A 16,874-nucleotide genomic window follows, 5' to 3' on the forward strand; every position below is an offset into this window, starting at 1 on the left:
TTACCTTGTTTCAACGTTGGTTGTGAACTAACAGTACTCAGAGACAGAGGGAGAGGCACAGAAGAAATGGTCTGGATGCCCGAGTTGAGAACACGAGTCTGTGCATGACTGACTGCAGCAATACCACGAATTTGACTCACTGCCTGTGGAACCTGCAACAAATTATGTAATCTTGAACAAGTAGACATAGAGGTTGTTTTTATTACCACAGTCAAACCTCTCTTCTGCAGACACTGGCGGTTCCGTGGCAAAAGGTCTGTTGTGAGAGGTGTCTGCTGAAACAAGTTTGTAAAAATTAATTGAGCATATTAACAGCAAAGAACATCCACTTTAAATATAAGCATACATCTTTATTTTGATTATTCTAAATTATTTGTAAGTAAATATTTTTATGGGAGATAATAGAAGTGATTTTATAGCGTTTACAAACATTACAGATTCGGGAAGTAATCATTCAGTTATCTACGTAAATTTAGCACATTTTTTTCTTTAATGTGATGTTCTCAAAGAGGGAATAAGATTTGTTAAATGGTGATATTCTCAAAAAGAGAAATAAAGTTTGTTAAATGGTTGCTCTGAGTTATCCCCATACTCGTGACCCAGCATGAGACAAAAATTATTCATCCATTTAAGAATCACAACTTTTAGATTATTTGCAATTTCTCATGCTTTTTCTTGTAATATTGGCCCGCTCACTCAAGAGTTTCTTTGCTGAACCACATTTGAACAATTTTTTTTTTTTTTGCTAGTGTCTTTACGTTGCACCGACACAGATAGGTCTTATGGCGGCAATGGGATAGGAAAGGCCTAGGAGTTGGAAGGAAACAGTCGTGGCCTTAATTAAGCCCCAGCATTTGCCTGCTGTGAAAATGGGAAACCACGAAAAACCATCTTCAGGGCTGCCGACAGTGGGATTCGAACCCGCTATCTCTTGGATGCAAGCTCACAGCCGCGCGCCTCTAACCGCACGGCCAACTCGCCTAGTGCTTGAACAACTCACAGACTGCAACATTCACTTCTGTAAAAACTGACTTTTCACTACTCTTACTATTTTCCTTAATCATTACAAACTTCCTATTTTCCTGTTACTCATTTTTAATTCTTCAAAATTGTGTTTATTCGAGCATTCCTGCTTTTGAATTTTTTTGTGAGCTTTCTAACTGAAAGTCCTTTCACACTTTCTGTAATTACATTTTTTCATCTGCAATTACATTTCTCTTGTCCAGAGATCTAAACACGCTTGTCCCTTATACTTACTGGGCGACTGAAATGCTATAGTATTTCTCTCTCAACAATTAGCACATGTAATTCTCTTCCATATCAAATTTAACTGAACTACCCAAGCTCGATTTTATCAGCAACAATCCGAGTTATGAATAGAATGATGCAAGCTAGGTTGGAGAATTCCTTGGTAACTTGTGAGTAAACAGTCACTGGCAGCATAACAATAATGTACAACGGGTGACTGTTTGGTCCGCCCTGTCAATATATTATTAATCTATATAAATAAAATTGTAGGGGGTCCGCTGTCTGTAATTTCTTTTGTTTTGCCAATTTTTCAGATATTCATCCGTTTTAGGTCAACTCAAGACCGAATCGGTGATTTTTACGTTTCGTGTCTGTTTGTTTGTTTGTCTGTTCCACCATCACGTCGAAACGGCTGGATAGATCTCAACCAAACTTCATATTTAAAGTATACTTATCCCGGGGAAGGTTTCGATATGCAAATCATTTTAAAATCGTTGAATACTCGGGGGGTTTATAGGAAAACCAGAATGGTTTTTCCACCATCACGTCGAAACGGCTGGTTAGATCTCAACCAAACTTCATATTTAGAGTATACTCATTCCAGGGAAGGTTTCGATATGCATACCATTTTAAAATCTTTGAATAAACGGGGGGTTTATAGGAAAACCTGAATGGCTTTTCCACCCTCACGTCGAAACGGCGGGATAGATCTCAACCAAACTTCATATTTAGAGTATACCCATCCCGGGGAAGGTTTCGATATGCATATCATTTTAAAATATTTGAATAGACCAGGGATTTATATGAAAACCAGAATGGTTTTTCCACCATCACTTCGAAACGGCTGGATAAATCTTAACTAAACTTCATATTTAGAGTAAACTCATCCCGTGGAAGGTTTTGATATGCATATCATTTTAAAATCATTGAGCAGACGGGGGGTTTATAGGCAAACCAGAATGGTTTTCCTCCATTTTCTCTTATACTATTGATTTTCTGTAAACTTCATTTACCGTACGTGAAACGTCTCTTCATTATAAACAACTTTCGTTATGTTCATAATTTACCTTACTCTTCACATGACGGAGAAATTTACAATTTTCCGCTGGTATCATGCTCTGCATTGAGTGACCGACAGACCGACAACGAACCTACAGGTTACCATGGCAACGTCTCTGACTGCATGCCAGCAGGTAAGTAACGTACTGCCATTTTCCTCATCATTCTTTTAAATTCGTGGTTGTTCTTTGGGTAGAAGGCAAGAGAGGCGTCAATCGGCCTCTCTGCGGGATATTGGCGGAATATCGTTGGATGTTATAACCGCCCTCGAATAGATTAAGTAATAACACCATTAGTCATCTTCTCATTATTTGTTTTCCTAAGAATCACTGGACCTAAATTTCTCCTCTGTTACCGCTTTATTATATCCATAACTCCAGTTGCAATTCAGCTAGCGAGGTGAACGGACGTAGTGCTGAACGTGCGGGAAGTACAGGAGTGCGCGAGCATGGGAGTGTCAATTGAACAATACAGATGTGCGATAGGCAGATGGCAGGCCCGATGTAGGAAGAAATCGTTACAAACGGTGAAAAACGATATCAACATCACTCATACAATAGTGTCATTAGTTGTAGTGATGGTACTATTAGTGATTGGCGGAGTGGAGATGAACCCTGGCCCAGGACTGACATGGGACGATATCGAGAAGATTAAAGAGATCATGCAAGAATGCCATACAGAAAAGACCAAAGAAATGCTACTAGAACAGAAAAATGATTTCAAGGACTTGAAATCATTTATACAAACAGAACTGAAGGGTATTAAAGAGAGTGTATTACAAAACAAAAATGAAATACATGGTTTGAAGAAGAAAGCACTGGAGGTAGAAGAAAAATTAAGGAAACTCAAGGAAAAAGAAAAAACACGGTCGAAAGAAGCGAGGAAGAAAAACATAATAATCTATGGATTGGCAGAACCAGGGAGAGAGAACTTCAATGACTTGATAGATAGAGTACTCTCTCTAATCAGAGAGAATTTGAAAATAGAGTGTAATGATAGTGATATTGATAACGCCTTCAGATTAGGAAGAAATATGGGAAAAAGACCAGTAAAAGTCTGCATGGTATCTGGTTTGAAGGCCCGTAAAATTTTGGAAAATAGCAGAAACTTGAAAGGCACGAAGATATGGATAAAGAAAGATCTAGACAAGGAAGAAATGGAGAATGTACGAACACTACGCTTTCATCAAGGAAAAGCTAGGCATTCGGGACTAAAAGCCTTTATACGTGGAAACAGACTTATTATATCAGACGATTCGTGGAGCAGGGCATGGACAGCTGGTCAACTACATGAGCTAGGGCATTGTCCTGATACGTCAGATAAGCGGAAGTACAGCAGTACAGTGAGCGACGCCAGCACTCCTGAGTCAACAGGTACGTGTGCAATCCTACCAAGCAAGGACAACGAACTGGATGTTGTGACGACAGAAACCGGACATCACCAACCCAGGAGATCTACCCAAGAAGGAGATGTGATCCAGAGAAAGCAAGACACCGCAGGGAGAAAAGAAGAAAAGAAACGTAAGCCAGCGTTAAATTTAAAGGACATATGGGCAAAGAAAGGATTGACTAGGTCAGAGGAAGCTAGAGGGTCAGAGGAGGAAATAATTAGTTCCCCAAGTGGATCTATTATACAAATAGAAAAACCACGAATAACGAGAAGCAAGGCCCTGGTAGCAGCAGATATACCTATGAACAAGTAACTAGACTGGGTAGTGGGATTAATCAACATAGAGGGTATACTAAGTAAACTGGGAAATGATGAATTTATAGATTTAATGAGAGAGAGTGAGATTATTGGTATAGTAGAGACATGGTTGCCGCCTAGTAAAAATGTGATAATACCGGGATTTAAGGTCTAGAGTAAAACAAAATATAAAAGGAGTACGAAAGGGCGTCACCCAGGAGGGATAACAGTTATCGCAAAAGATGAAATTTGCAAACAAGTGGAGATATGGGAATCAGGATGTGAGGACATGATCTGGGTCAAAACAAAAAAAGGAAATCAAAAGGGGAGAGATATGTTTATTGGCTTTGGCTATAACCATCCATCGGGGTCCCCGTTCGAGAAGGAAAATTTCTTTGAAGAACTCGTCGACGCAGTAAATCAGATAAAATTACTAAATGAAGAAGCAGGAATAATTATAATGGGGGATTTTAACTCAAGGGTTGGCCTAAATAATCCATTATACGATAAAGAAATCGGGGAATTATTAATAGAAAAAAGGAGCAGCAAAGACAAAGAGTGTAATAAAAATGGAGAGAAATTATTAGAAATATGCGCGATAGAGGAATTGTACATTTTAAATGGGGGATGGCCGGGAGATGAATCAGGCAACCTAACATATATAGTTGAGTCAGGAGGGAGTGTTATAGACCTAGTACTGGCATCTAGAGAGGCTTTAACTCTTATTAAAGAAATCCAGGTAAAAAATTGGACAGCGTCTCATCATTTCCCAGTTGCTATTCGGCTACAGAGAGAGGAAGATAATGAAGTAGACAAACAATTCTTTAACTATGAACAGAGAAAATTAGTAAGATACAGGTGGAATGAGGAAAAGAGAGAACAATTTAGAGATTACTATAGGGGTAAAACCTTTGAAATTCTGAGAATAGGCATGGAGTATATGATAGAGGATAATAACCTAGATGAGGCAATAAGAATGCTTGAAAGATCAATAGAAATAGCTGGTAAAAAAATGGTTGTGAGTAAGAGTAGACAATATAAAAGAAATGTATGGTATACGGAGGAGTGTAAGGAGAAGAGAAATCAAGTGATTAAGGCTTTAAAAAGGTATAGAAATGAGGGATCGCAGGCCTTACGAGTAGATTTTTGTAACCAGAGGAAAGAATACAAAGATTTAATAAGCGACAAGAAAAGTAAATGGCAGGACAAAGAATCAAAAATATTACTAAAGTACTGTAAGGAAAATGAAACAAAGAAAGTATGGAACAAAATTAGCACAATATGTAAGGGTTATAAAAGCTATGATCAAGTAAAAATATCTAATGAGGAATGGTTAACGTATTTTAAGGGGTTATTAGGGGGTAAGGACACATGGGTAGAGAACAGAAACGAAATTGGTATACTGAGACAAATGGAGTGTACGCTGCCTATACTAGACGATATAATAACCACAGACGAGGTACTAGATGTAATGAAAAAAGGGAAGGGCGGAAAATCAGGTGCTGCTAATGGAATTACGCATGAATTCTGGAAAGAGATAGGTAACAACAGTCAGATGATTGAAATAATAACTAAAATATTCAATAAAATATTTGAGGGGAAAAAAATTCCAAGATCTTGGCAGGAAGGAGTAATTTGCCCGATCTACAAAAGAAAGGGAGAAAGAACGAATACGAACAACTACAGGGGGATTACATTGTTGGACTCACTAAGTAAGATCTACACTGGGATTTTAGCGAAAAGAATTATGAAATGGGCAGAAGATTACTCTATTCTCTCGGTATACCAATCAGGATTTAGGAAAAGAATGAGAACTACTGACAATGTATTTATAATCAAAACGTTAATGGATAAGTACATAAGAAAGAAAGGTGGTAGACTATACATTGCAGCAATAGACCTACAAAAAGCTTTTGATTCAGTCAGCAGACGGGCTGTCGTTGTGAAGCTGGCCGGAATAGGAATGTCAATGAAAATGATTAAAGCCATAGAAGAACTATATGCCGAAGTAATATGTTCAGTTAAAGTCAAAGAAGATGTAATGATAGGAAAGATACACTCGAACATTGGACTTAAACAGGGATGTAAACTATCACCAATACTGTTTTTGCTCTTTATTAATGATGTAATAGAATGCCTAGCGAAAGAGAATAATACTAGCCCTTGCTTATACAACAAAGAGATCCCCGGTCTAGTCTTCGCAGACGACATCCTGCTGCTCTCACTAACAACAGCAGGTATGCAAAGTAACCTAAAAAAATTGGTGGAATACTGTAATACATGGAATTTGAAAATAAATACCAAAAAAACAAAAGTAATGGTTTGCAAAAGAGGAAATAAATTAAAAAGAAATGAAAGGCGATGGCTGTTAGATGGTGCTGAATTGGAAGTTGTAAATAAATTAGAATATTTAGGAATAATATTAACAAAGAATGGGTTGTGGAAGGAACAGATACGCCATGCAAAAATAAAAGGTGTGGCCGCCCTATCAAGTATAAAGGCCTTAGAAAAGAAGATGCCTAATTTGCAATACAAAGTACATAAAAATGTTTTTAATGCCCTTGTGGTATCAAAAGCACTGTATGGGGTTGAAATATGGGGTATAGAAGTTGATAAAAAAGAACTAGATATCATAAGTAACAAATTTTGTAAAATAATAATGGGCCTACCAGAATGTGCAGCAAATTGTGGAGTGAGAACTATATGTGGAGATATCAGCATCCAAGCAGACATAAGTAAGAAAATAGTAAAATATTGGTTAAGATTAAAAAGAGGAGAGGGGAGGGAAATATTAAATCTAGCCTACCAGCACCAGATGAGACACTTGGATGAGAATTATTGGTTATCGAAAGTAAAAGGTATGCTAGACAAAATAGGAATGGGGCTATATTGGGACAAGGAGATGAACGGTAAAGAAAACAGCTTCATTAAAATACTAACGATTAGAGTAAAGGACATAGAGAAACAGACGATCAGAGAAGAATGTGAAACCAAAAGAACACTAGTAGAATTCTGTGGCATTATCCAATACATGTCAATAAGAAAAAATAGAATCACAAATAGGGAACTAAGAGGTGTGTTGTGGTGGCTTTTGGGTTTATACAAAAATAAGGGAATAAGTGAGAAACATAACGTAAATCAGTGTTTATTGTGTGATGACATAATGGGAGAAGCTCATTTACTGAGAACATGTAAGGGAACGGAGGCACTGAGAACTAAATACCTTGGTGATGAATATAAATTAAAAGTAGAAAGAGAGAAAGAATTTTATACAATAACCAAACTGTTAAATAGAGAATGGATTACCCCAGGAAAACTAGCTAAATTTTTCTGTATTCTAAGAAGCATGTGGAAGAAAGAAATTAAAATGAGATTTGTAATAACAGAAAGTAATAACAGTACAGGTAAATGATAGTAAATGTAATATACATGAGCACGATGATGACTGTACAACAAGAGATCTCGGAAATACTATAGTTATAAGTTTAGGACTATGTTTCTCTTGTAACTGTTCAGTGTTCATTTATATTGGATGTTGTATATTGCTAAGGAACAGATTTAATTCAGCAGCATGCTAACAGTAATGAGTTCCCTACAATCAGGTCGTGTAAGAAATTAAAATGAGATTAGCAATAACTGAAAGTAATACCAGTGTTAGTAAATGATAGTAAATGTATGTAGATGAGCATGAGGATAGACAAGTAATTTGTAACTATAAGTATTATTAGAGGAATGAGAGGTAATATGGAAATAGAAAAATGTAATAAGCAAAACATGATGACAATGTAAGTTAGAAGCGCAGCAGAGAAGCAATATGACGACTGTACAACAAGAGATCTCTGAAATAGCAGATGTGTATGAGTTATAAGAACGATATCTTCTAACCATATAAGTATATAATACAACTTTACAGAACATTATAGAGTTTAAGTCGCTAAGAAGTAAGGGCGACAATGGTTATAAGTTTAGCAGTATGTTTCTCTTATAGTTGTTCAGTGTTGTTTCATACATTAGGAATTGTATATTTCTAATTAGTAAATTTAGTTCATTAATATGTTAGCAGTAATGTGTTCCTTACAATGAGGTTGTTTGTTAGCCTGTTTTTAGTTTGCTTGGGGATTGTTAGTTTGTTCTGGCTGCTGTAGTATAGTAGAGTTGAGATAGGAGGAGATAGGCCTATCCTATCTCAAGCATAGTGTTGACTCAGTACTCCTGCACGTGTAGATTAGAGTAAGGTGTGAACAATATTAAACCAGAGGAAACAAGTTGTCAATCAGTCAGCGAAATATGAGCCGAGTTATGGATTCCGTCTCGGCAGTGGAATACAGGCGAGGCAGCCTACATGTTGAGCTAGGTCATCCGCACACATGTGGGCTGTCACACGAAGGAGTGGTGAGGAAACAATATTGACAACTTAAGGGGTCTACGAGGTTTCGATTTCGGAGCCTCATGAGACGGGTCTGGTCGTGACATCCCTGGGAAGGGTGGTAGGAGTTCCTCACCAGGGGGGATGTCGCGACCAGACAGATTCAGGTTAGATGTAGTATATATTCAATGTAAATTTGTCATTTTGATTCTAACTTTTCTTTTAATGTTATAACGTAATAAATAAAAATTCGTTCAGTTAGTAAGTTAAGGTAGGGAAGATACATGTTGTCCTAGACTATATAATATTGTTAATGTCTAGGACAAAATAATTCATATTCAGTATAGTAACAGCCAATAATTGTAAGAGGGTATTGTAAGTCATGTATCATAATTCAAGGAATTGCAATAAACGAATGCTCTCTCCCCAGCTCCAGGCGATCCGGAATTGGGGGACGGGAGTATTCTATTCTATTCTATATCCATAACTCACACTAGCATATTTATTGAGGGACATTTGATTTTCCAATACATTCACTTGGCATTTACATATTTGTCGTTATCCGGCTGCCCTCAGTTAAAATCCATATTCTATTACTTTCAACTTTCTTAACTGTATTATTTCTTCCTTAATTGCGCCGTATGTACGCGAGTGCTACAAACTACTGGATGTATTTCCACCAAGACTCATATTTAGAATACAGCTGTCCTTGATAGGTTTTAGGGCAAATATTGTTTCTAAATCCCTGAACTGACTGGGGGTTTATACGAACCCGAAACAGTGATTTTGCACTTCCACAAAATATACACAACCAAACTTAATGGAAATCTACCTACCTTGGTAGAAATTAATTTCTAAACCTTTTTCCTCATGTGCATCATTTCGATACGAGTATTAATAAGGGAGATATCATTAACGGACCGTTTTTCTGTACAAGTCTCATCGGACTTGACTCACGAACGGGTGCGTGTAAAGCGTATTCCTTACAACTTGAAAACTACTGAGGACATTCGAACCAAAATTTATATCTAGCATCGACCTGTCCAAACGTAGGTTTTAAACGTAAATAACATTTCATGTTCCGGAATGGACTGGCGGTTTATAGGGAACCGAAATGGTTATTTTACTCTTCCACAATACATACAGAACAAGACCAACCTGACTGGAAATCGACCAAACGTGATGGAATTCCACCTCTAAATCTTTTTTCATGTGCATTTTTTCGTCAGGAGGATTAATAAGGGAGATATCATGAATGGTCACTTTTGCAGGTTAAGTCCAGCGGACATAGGTGTTTTACATGGAGCAGATTCCTTATCTGTATAAATCAAATCGTAACGACTGTGTGCCTCTACACTGACTATTTTGGCGAAATTTTCGTACAGCTTTCCGTTTAAGGGGTAATAATGACCATCTGCATAATTTTTGGTTTAGTTTCCTGAAAGTCCTAATTTTTACCCGCCTCGCCCAAAATCCATATTGTGGCATAATCTGCCAGAAGAAAAAGAAGATAATTGAAATTTGACAAAATTATACGTTTTAGCCTGTAACGAACGGAAAATATCCTAGATCATTAAATTTTTCACTTTTTATCCACGAAGAATATCGAAATATGCAGGCAATTTTAATGATGGTGCAGACCTTCGGAAATTCCTATCACATAACGGATTGCACAATCTCCGTTCAATTTGGAATGATCTACAACCTTGGTCTTATGACTTTTTGGTGTATCTGTAATCCTTTTACGTTTGATTTTTCTCTATTAATCGATGTTAAGTCAATTCGGAATTTTCACATGCATAATTTATACTTTCAATTACTTATATGAAATACAGAATCATCGAACTCTTCACGAGAATTGGCCCACCCAGTAGCCATATGTGAGCCAAATACTATGTATGTAGCTGTCACATAATTATCCGAAAAGTAATGTAATGTGAGATAATCTTACAAAACCTTTACCCTGTTCAACGTTTCTAACTCAATCTGACCCAAGAATAGATGCCATATCATAGGACCAGCCATTTAGGTCACTAAATCCGGCGTGTCTTATGGTAAAATCCCTTGTCGATATGACGTACGTTTAGTAGCAGTTAATCTGTAAATGAAGGTCTTCAATATTGTAAACACGCATATACTTTCGTATGTCGATCTATATACATTCACTGATGTCGAATTTTAGCGATCGAGAAAGGGTGGGTCTGCTATTGTAATCAGTACTCCCCACACCGACTTTGACTGGCAGTAGGAAAGGGTTCCTTCTCCAACTCCTGTGTAACTGTCATTAGTAAGGGAGGCTTACAATTGTAATGAATAGTTCCCTTCTCGATTTGACTTGCAGAAGGCAAGTTAGCATGCAGTTTTGTTTAAACCTCCCCTACCCGATTGTGTTTGGCAGTAGGCAAGGGTGCCCGCCATTATAAAGAAATGTCCTCATCTGAAATTTGACTGGCATTAGGCAAAGTGGCCAGCTATTTTGATGGAAACTCACCAACTTGGTGTGACTGGCAGTAAGCTGGCTGGCAGTAGGAAAATGGGCCTGGCATTATAATGATAACTGCACAACTCAATTTCGAGTGATAGTAGGGTAATTGCCTGCCATTATAATAGAAACTCCTCAACTGTAATCTGTCTGGAAGTAGGAAAGGGGGGCTGCCATTTTAACGAAAACTCCCCAAAATCGATTCTGTCCGCGTAGTAGGCAATGGGGCCTGCAATGATAATGTAAACTTCCCAACTCGATTGTGAATGCCAGTAGGCAAGTGAGCCTGCCGTTATATCACAAATCCATAACAAACACTTTACATTGGAAACAACGTACGGGGACCTCCCCATGCTCTTTCTCGGATAACGCTAAGAGACATGCAATTTTAAAACAATCTTATTTACTGCATGTACACTATTTACTTCGATATTCGAATACAATGTAGAATACCGTAGCGAAGCACGGGTACATTCGCTAGTATTTGAATAATTTATTCGTACATGTTTCGGGAGCCTTAACTCACTTCGTCAGGGTATTTACATCAAAATCTACCTTACCCAAGTCTCAAGATATTTCTTATCTTATTAACATTAAGCGTTGTCCTATATAACCTCAACTCTAGACCACTATATGTACACTTTGCTTTTTTATAATAATGCCTGTTGTAACCCAACATGTAAGACATTGAACATATTTAAAAACACTCTTGAACAGTTCACTCATCCCTCCTATCCTTTACACTCTTACAACGTGTATCATCACCCTTGTGGGATCCATTAGCTGAGTCAGCCACTGATAAAATGTTACTTGTCACTGCTTGTATTGTTGCTGCCACTAGGAATCTATCATCTTAACGTCCCATGTGACATCTTTTGAAGTTAATACCATTTATGGTTGCATTGATTTGTTCATAGTTGTATACATATTAAAAATGTTTAGCCATGTATGTGCCGTCAAGTCAGATGACATTTGCTTCAATCGTTGCAGGACCGGACTTTTTAAATCAAAGCGAAACAAACCTCCCGTTATGCTTCTGCAAATGCTCCTCTAGCACTATAAAAAGAATAAAGAAAGAAAAGCTAGGTTCCACTCTAATTTTAAAAGATACTCAGCAGCTGGACCTCCTGTCACACCAATGTGCGGCCATAAATCCAAGGCCTACCAGTGCGGAGATATTTCTTTGTTGGATGTGAGTAAGTTTCACTTGGTATTCTACTCTACAGCATCAAAACTGCTGCAAGATAGTTTTATTATCAAGCATGTTTTGTTGTACACCCGTGGCGAGACGCAGGCCTGGTTACAAGTATCAGATCTGGAAAAGCTCACACATTCAAGTACACAATTCAGAAAGAGGATGGAACGATAAGCATATATGGAAGCTCTCCTCTTGAAGGAGGACAGAATCCTAGGAGTTCTAAAATGTCATTTTTAGAGATGGAAATTTGCCTATTTTATTGCTGTGTTCAGAAACGTAGGCTTTTGAGATATACATTTATTCTAGGGTCCTTTAAGCTAGATTTCGTTGGTTGTATTGTACCTATAAATGCCTATTGCAGGGGTTCGTGCCTATTTGGAGTATAATTGCCTATTTGAAGCCTTTTGAATGTACGAACAAAAATGGGAATTTTCGGAAGTTTTCCGTTGTTTCCCATATTCACACCAGGCAAATGCTGGGGCTGTACCTTAAGGCCACGGTCGCTTCCTTCCCACTCCAAGGCCTTTCCCATTCCACTGTCACCATAAGACCTATCTGTCGGCGTGATGTACGAAAAATTGTAATTGCAAAGAAAAATCATTGAAGTCCTATTGGCTGATGCGGTGGATCATAGGGGATCCTGATTTCACTACGGATGGAAGGATAGCCTTCTTCCAAGCTTGCTGTAAGGAGATAAGTTTGCTTGTTCCGTTTATCTTTTTTTTTTGTGATTGAACTGTGATCGCATTTCATTGTAGCATTTATAGGCCTATTAAAGTACGTATTGTGGAGAGTTGTTTTGTTGCAATGCTGTATTAGTCATTAACAGTCATTAACTTTCAATAATTTATATTGCTAAAATGTAAATGATCATTTAATTACTGAACGAGGAGTTAGAACGCCGGTGGTCACTTGTCACAGAATGGATGAACACTAAAAATGTATTTTGAACTCTGATTCATTTCCTGTGAAAACAGAGATTTACAACTGATATTTTCTTTCTTTCTTAATCTGTTTACCCTCCAGGGTAGGATTTTCTCTCCGATTCAGAGAAGGATCCCCCACCTCTACCATCTCAAGGGCAGTGTCCTGGAGCGTGAGACTTTGGGTCGGGGGATACAACTGGGGAGCAGGACTAGTACCTCGCCCAGACAGCCTCACCTTCTATGATGAACAGGGGCCTTGTGAAGGCATGGGAAGATTGGAAGGGAAGGCAAGTAAGAGGGAAGGAAGTGGCCATGTCCATAAGTTAGGTACCATCCCAGCATTTTCCTGGAGGAGAAGTGGGAAACAATGGAAAACCACTTCAAGGATGGCTGAGGTGGAAATCGAATCCACCTCTATTCAGTTGACCTCCAAAGGCTGAGTGGACCCCGTTCCAGCCCTCGTGCCACTTTTCAACGTTCGTGGCAGAGCCGGGAATTGAACCTGGGCCTCCGTGGGTGGTGGCTAATCACGCTAACTACTACACCACGGAAGCGGACTACAACTGAAATGTAACTTTGAAAAATTGTGAGTAGCTTTCACCAACGCTAGTGAACTGTATTACGCTTCCGCTAAGCCTTCGCGAAACGTAGGTTGAAGATCCAACGTGCAACTACGGACGTCACAGGCTACACATACAAGATGGCATGGCTTGGACAATGTCACAGCGTGTTTTACAAGGCTGCAAAGACTATCTTTACATGACCAGGCCAATGAAAAGATTGTTGGTCTGGATTGGTGAGGTCTGGTTAGTAACCGTTCTGCAGGGGGACAAGCAAAGAGTCTGGGGTGCGTAAGCTCTAGCATCCCATCTTGAGTCTTGCTAAATGGTTTTTGCTAGTTGCTTTACGCCGTACCGACACAGATAGGTCTTATGGCGACGATGCGACAGGAAAGGCCTATGAATGGGAAGGAAGTGATCGTGGCCTTAATTAAGGTACAGCCCAAGCATTTGCCTGGTGTGAAAATGGGAAACCACGGAAAACCATCTTCAGGGCTGCCGACAGTGGGGTTCAAACCCACTATCTCCCAGATGCGAGCTCACAGCTGCGTGCTCCTAACCGCACGGCCAACTCGCCCGGTTGCTAAATTGTGACAAAAAGTAAGGTTTTGGGCGAATGCCATGACAATTTCAAATCACGCGGTTTTCTAATTTTCAACGAGGGAGGCAGCATTGTGGGCACACATGATGCAGGATCTATTGCAGGCAACAGAAAATAGTCTTCATGACAACTGACCCGGCTGACCAAAGTCGGCGAATAGCAACAAAGTGTTCACAAATCTGAGATTTATAGTGGCTCCGTTTTAATTCTTCTATATAAGTAAGAATAATGCTAGGGGCAGCTTGGTGAGTCCCTGGTAAGCATATAGGAAGGATCTCTCCTCTACGCTACTCAGGTATTGTTTCACGTCATTTTTATTTTTTCACCCGGTGATATCAACAGAAAACGGCCAGATTTTAACTGAACATTTTTGAGGACAAATTGTAAATTACGAATTCTCTTGTTCGTACTTTAAAGTTTTGTACTTCTAGAAACATCACCTCTAATAGTGTTTTATTTTTTCATGAAACAATTGCACGTTTATACTAAGCATTATTGCCAATTAGCCCAGTTGTAGAAATTTAAGATATAGGAACATTGTAATTTTGGTCAATTTTATTATTTTTCAGATTAAATGTGAAAAGACACCATCTAGACCAACATAGAAATACTGCGATGCATATGACACAAGTACAGAAAGCTGTGTCAATGCAGCTTTTCTACCAGTCCACTATGAACAGTGACCAACAACAATTTTCTATAGACCTATGCACTGCAACGGTGGGAGCTAATATCCCCCTGCATGAACTGGAGTATCTTCAAACTTCAAGAAGCTGCTGGGAACAATCACCGAGTTGGAGAAGAGTGGCTTTCCCCTGGTGGAGTCATTTAGGGTTGTGGAAGAAGCTAGGGAAGTTTTGACCGAACCTCTGGGAAGGTAGCCGCTGTCAGCAAAAAGTTGCTTAAGAGTCCTGCAGCAGAATCCATGATGGAAAGTGACGGTAAAAGTAGCCAGGGTGCTACGAGGTGAGGTAGATGAAGCAGTTTAACTGACACCAGATGAAGTGGCTTCATTGAAGTTTTGTCCAATCACTTCCTGTGATGTTGAGAGATCTTTCTCTCAGTACAAAACATTCTGCCCAACAGGAGAACAAGATTGTTACCGGAAAACATTGAAAAGTTCCTTGTTAATTCCTTTTATAATAAATGTGTGTGTTATTAAATTATAAGTGTTTTTTTCATGCCTATATTGTTGCCTATTTTACATGTTAGTGCCTATTTACATGCCTATTTTGGCTAATTTAAGAACCTATATGCCTGCCTATTTAAACCGTTTTTAGTGCCTATGATTCTTATCTCTAGTCATTTTGAATCTGGGAGAATGCCTGTAGAGAGAAGAGGGGAAGACAGAAGAAGCTATGCCAATAAATCAAAACATGTGGCCATCTGTAAATTTATTGAAACATTTTGTGCTAAAGAGCAGCACTACTGCTGTAGCAAGTTAGCCGCAAGTATGTACCTACCATGTGAACTAAATATTAAAAAACTGTGGAGAAAATACAATACTATTGTTGAAACTGAATTGCAAGCATACTACTCCTTTTTAATAAAAGTCTTCAATCATAACTATAATATTGGTTTTGGAAGTACAAAGACTGATGTTTGCCCAACTTGCTCACAATCAGACGAGGAACTAAAAAAATTGCACATCAGAAAGTTCAAAAGTTTACCTGCAGACCAAGAAACAAGTCCAAAAGTTAAAATGTAGAGCATTCTATGAATATTTAAGAGAAGATGTCTATGCAGGCTGTTTCCTTTGACTGCCAGAAGAACATGCTATTGCCCAAGCTAAATGACCGAAGTGCTTACTTCAGCAGGCAAATAAATGTGTACAACTTCACTGTAGTGATGCACGAAAATGTGATAATCTATTCGTGGAATGAAGCTGAATTTCGTAAGGGTGCAAATGAAATTGGAAGTTGTTTGTTTCATGCTCTTAACAGCATCAATCTGTCAAAAAAGAAGACCGTTCACCTATTTACAGACGGATGCAGTGGACAGAATAAGAACAGTGTTCTTGTGGGTGTGGTCTACATGCACCAGTGAATGTGAAATAAATTTAAATTTACTTTCCTCTAGTTGGTCATTCCATTAGTTGTGTGAAAAGAGAGGTTATCCTTACGCTGGAGGTTTACAACAAGATTTTCAATGGATATGGGAAGTTTATCCAGCTTAGATGTGAAGTGCCAATATTTGACTGGAAGACTACTCTTTGAGATGTTTTAAAACCTGTCGGCATTTTCAGTTCAGTCCTGCGAAAATAATTTTTCTAAAAGGGAGGAAAAACAATACATTGGTACAACGGGAAGTTGCTTACCGTTGCACATTTGGCCAGCCAAAGTGTGTGTAAAGGAGAGACAAAACCATTTGCGGACTGGTTCCATAGTTAATCAAATAAGGTAAGGTTCCTTTAAATAATGAGAAAATGGAAGATGTCTGCATTTATGTTTTGCTGGAAACATGACAGGCTGAACACTGTCTCAGTATGACAGAAGAGCAAGAGAAAGAAGAATACTGTGAACCAAGGGATGATTCCGTATCCTTGTTACATTGCAAATATCATTAAAGAGATGTTTTGTTTTCATCAGACACAAATGCACTGCTTATTCTCAATGAACATCTAATCATATTATATCTCCTGTTTACAATTTGTTTTCTGTCTCACTGTGCTACATAGATGCTAGTCAATGAAGTAAAAATAGTTTCTCTGAGTTCTAGATAGGAAGAGTTTATTTGCGATATCCATGT

The 16,874-nt window shown here is 38.4% G+C and overlaps 1 protein-coding gene across 2 annotated transcripts in view; it reads right to left on the reverse strand.

Annotated features, from left to right (window-relative positions):
* Sap130 (Sin3A-associated protein 130) overlaps window positions 1–16,874 on the reverse strand; it is a 284,469-nt gene that overhangs the window by 224,088 nt on the left and 43,507 nt on the right. For both annotated transcript variants that reach the window (XM_067151303.2, XM_067151302.2), the window contains exon 3: window positions 5–152. In XM_067151303.2, coding sequence (XP_067007404.2) covers window positions 5–152 — 148 coding nt within the window. The remainder of the gene's footprint in view (window positions 1–4; window positions 153–16,874) is intronic.

Source organism: Anabrus simplex, chromosome 7 (genome assembly GCF_040414725.1).
Source record: "Anabrus simplex isolate iqAnaSimp1 chromosome 7, ASM4041472v1, whole genome shotgun sequence".
Taxonomy (NCBI): domain Eukaryota; kingdom Metazoa; phylum Arthropoda; class Insecta; order Orthoptera; family Tettigoniidae; genus Anabrus; species Anabrus simplex.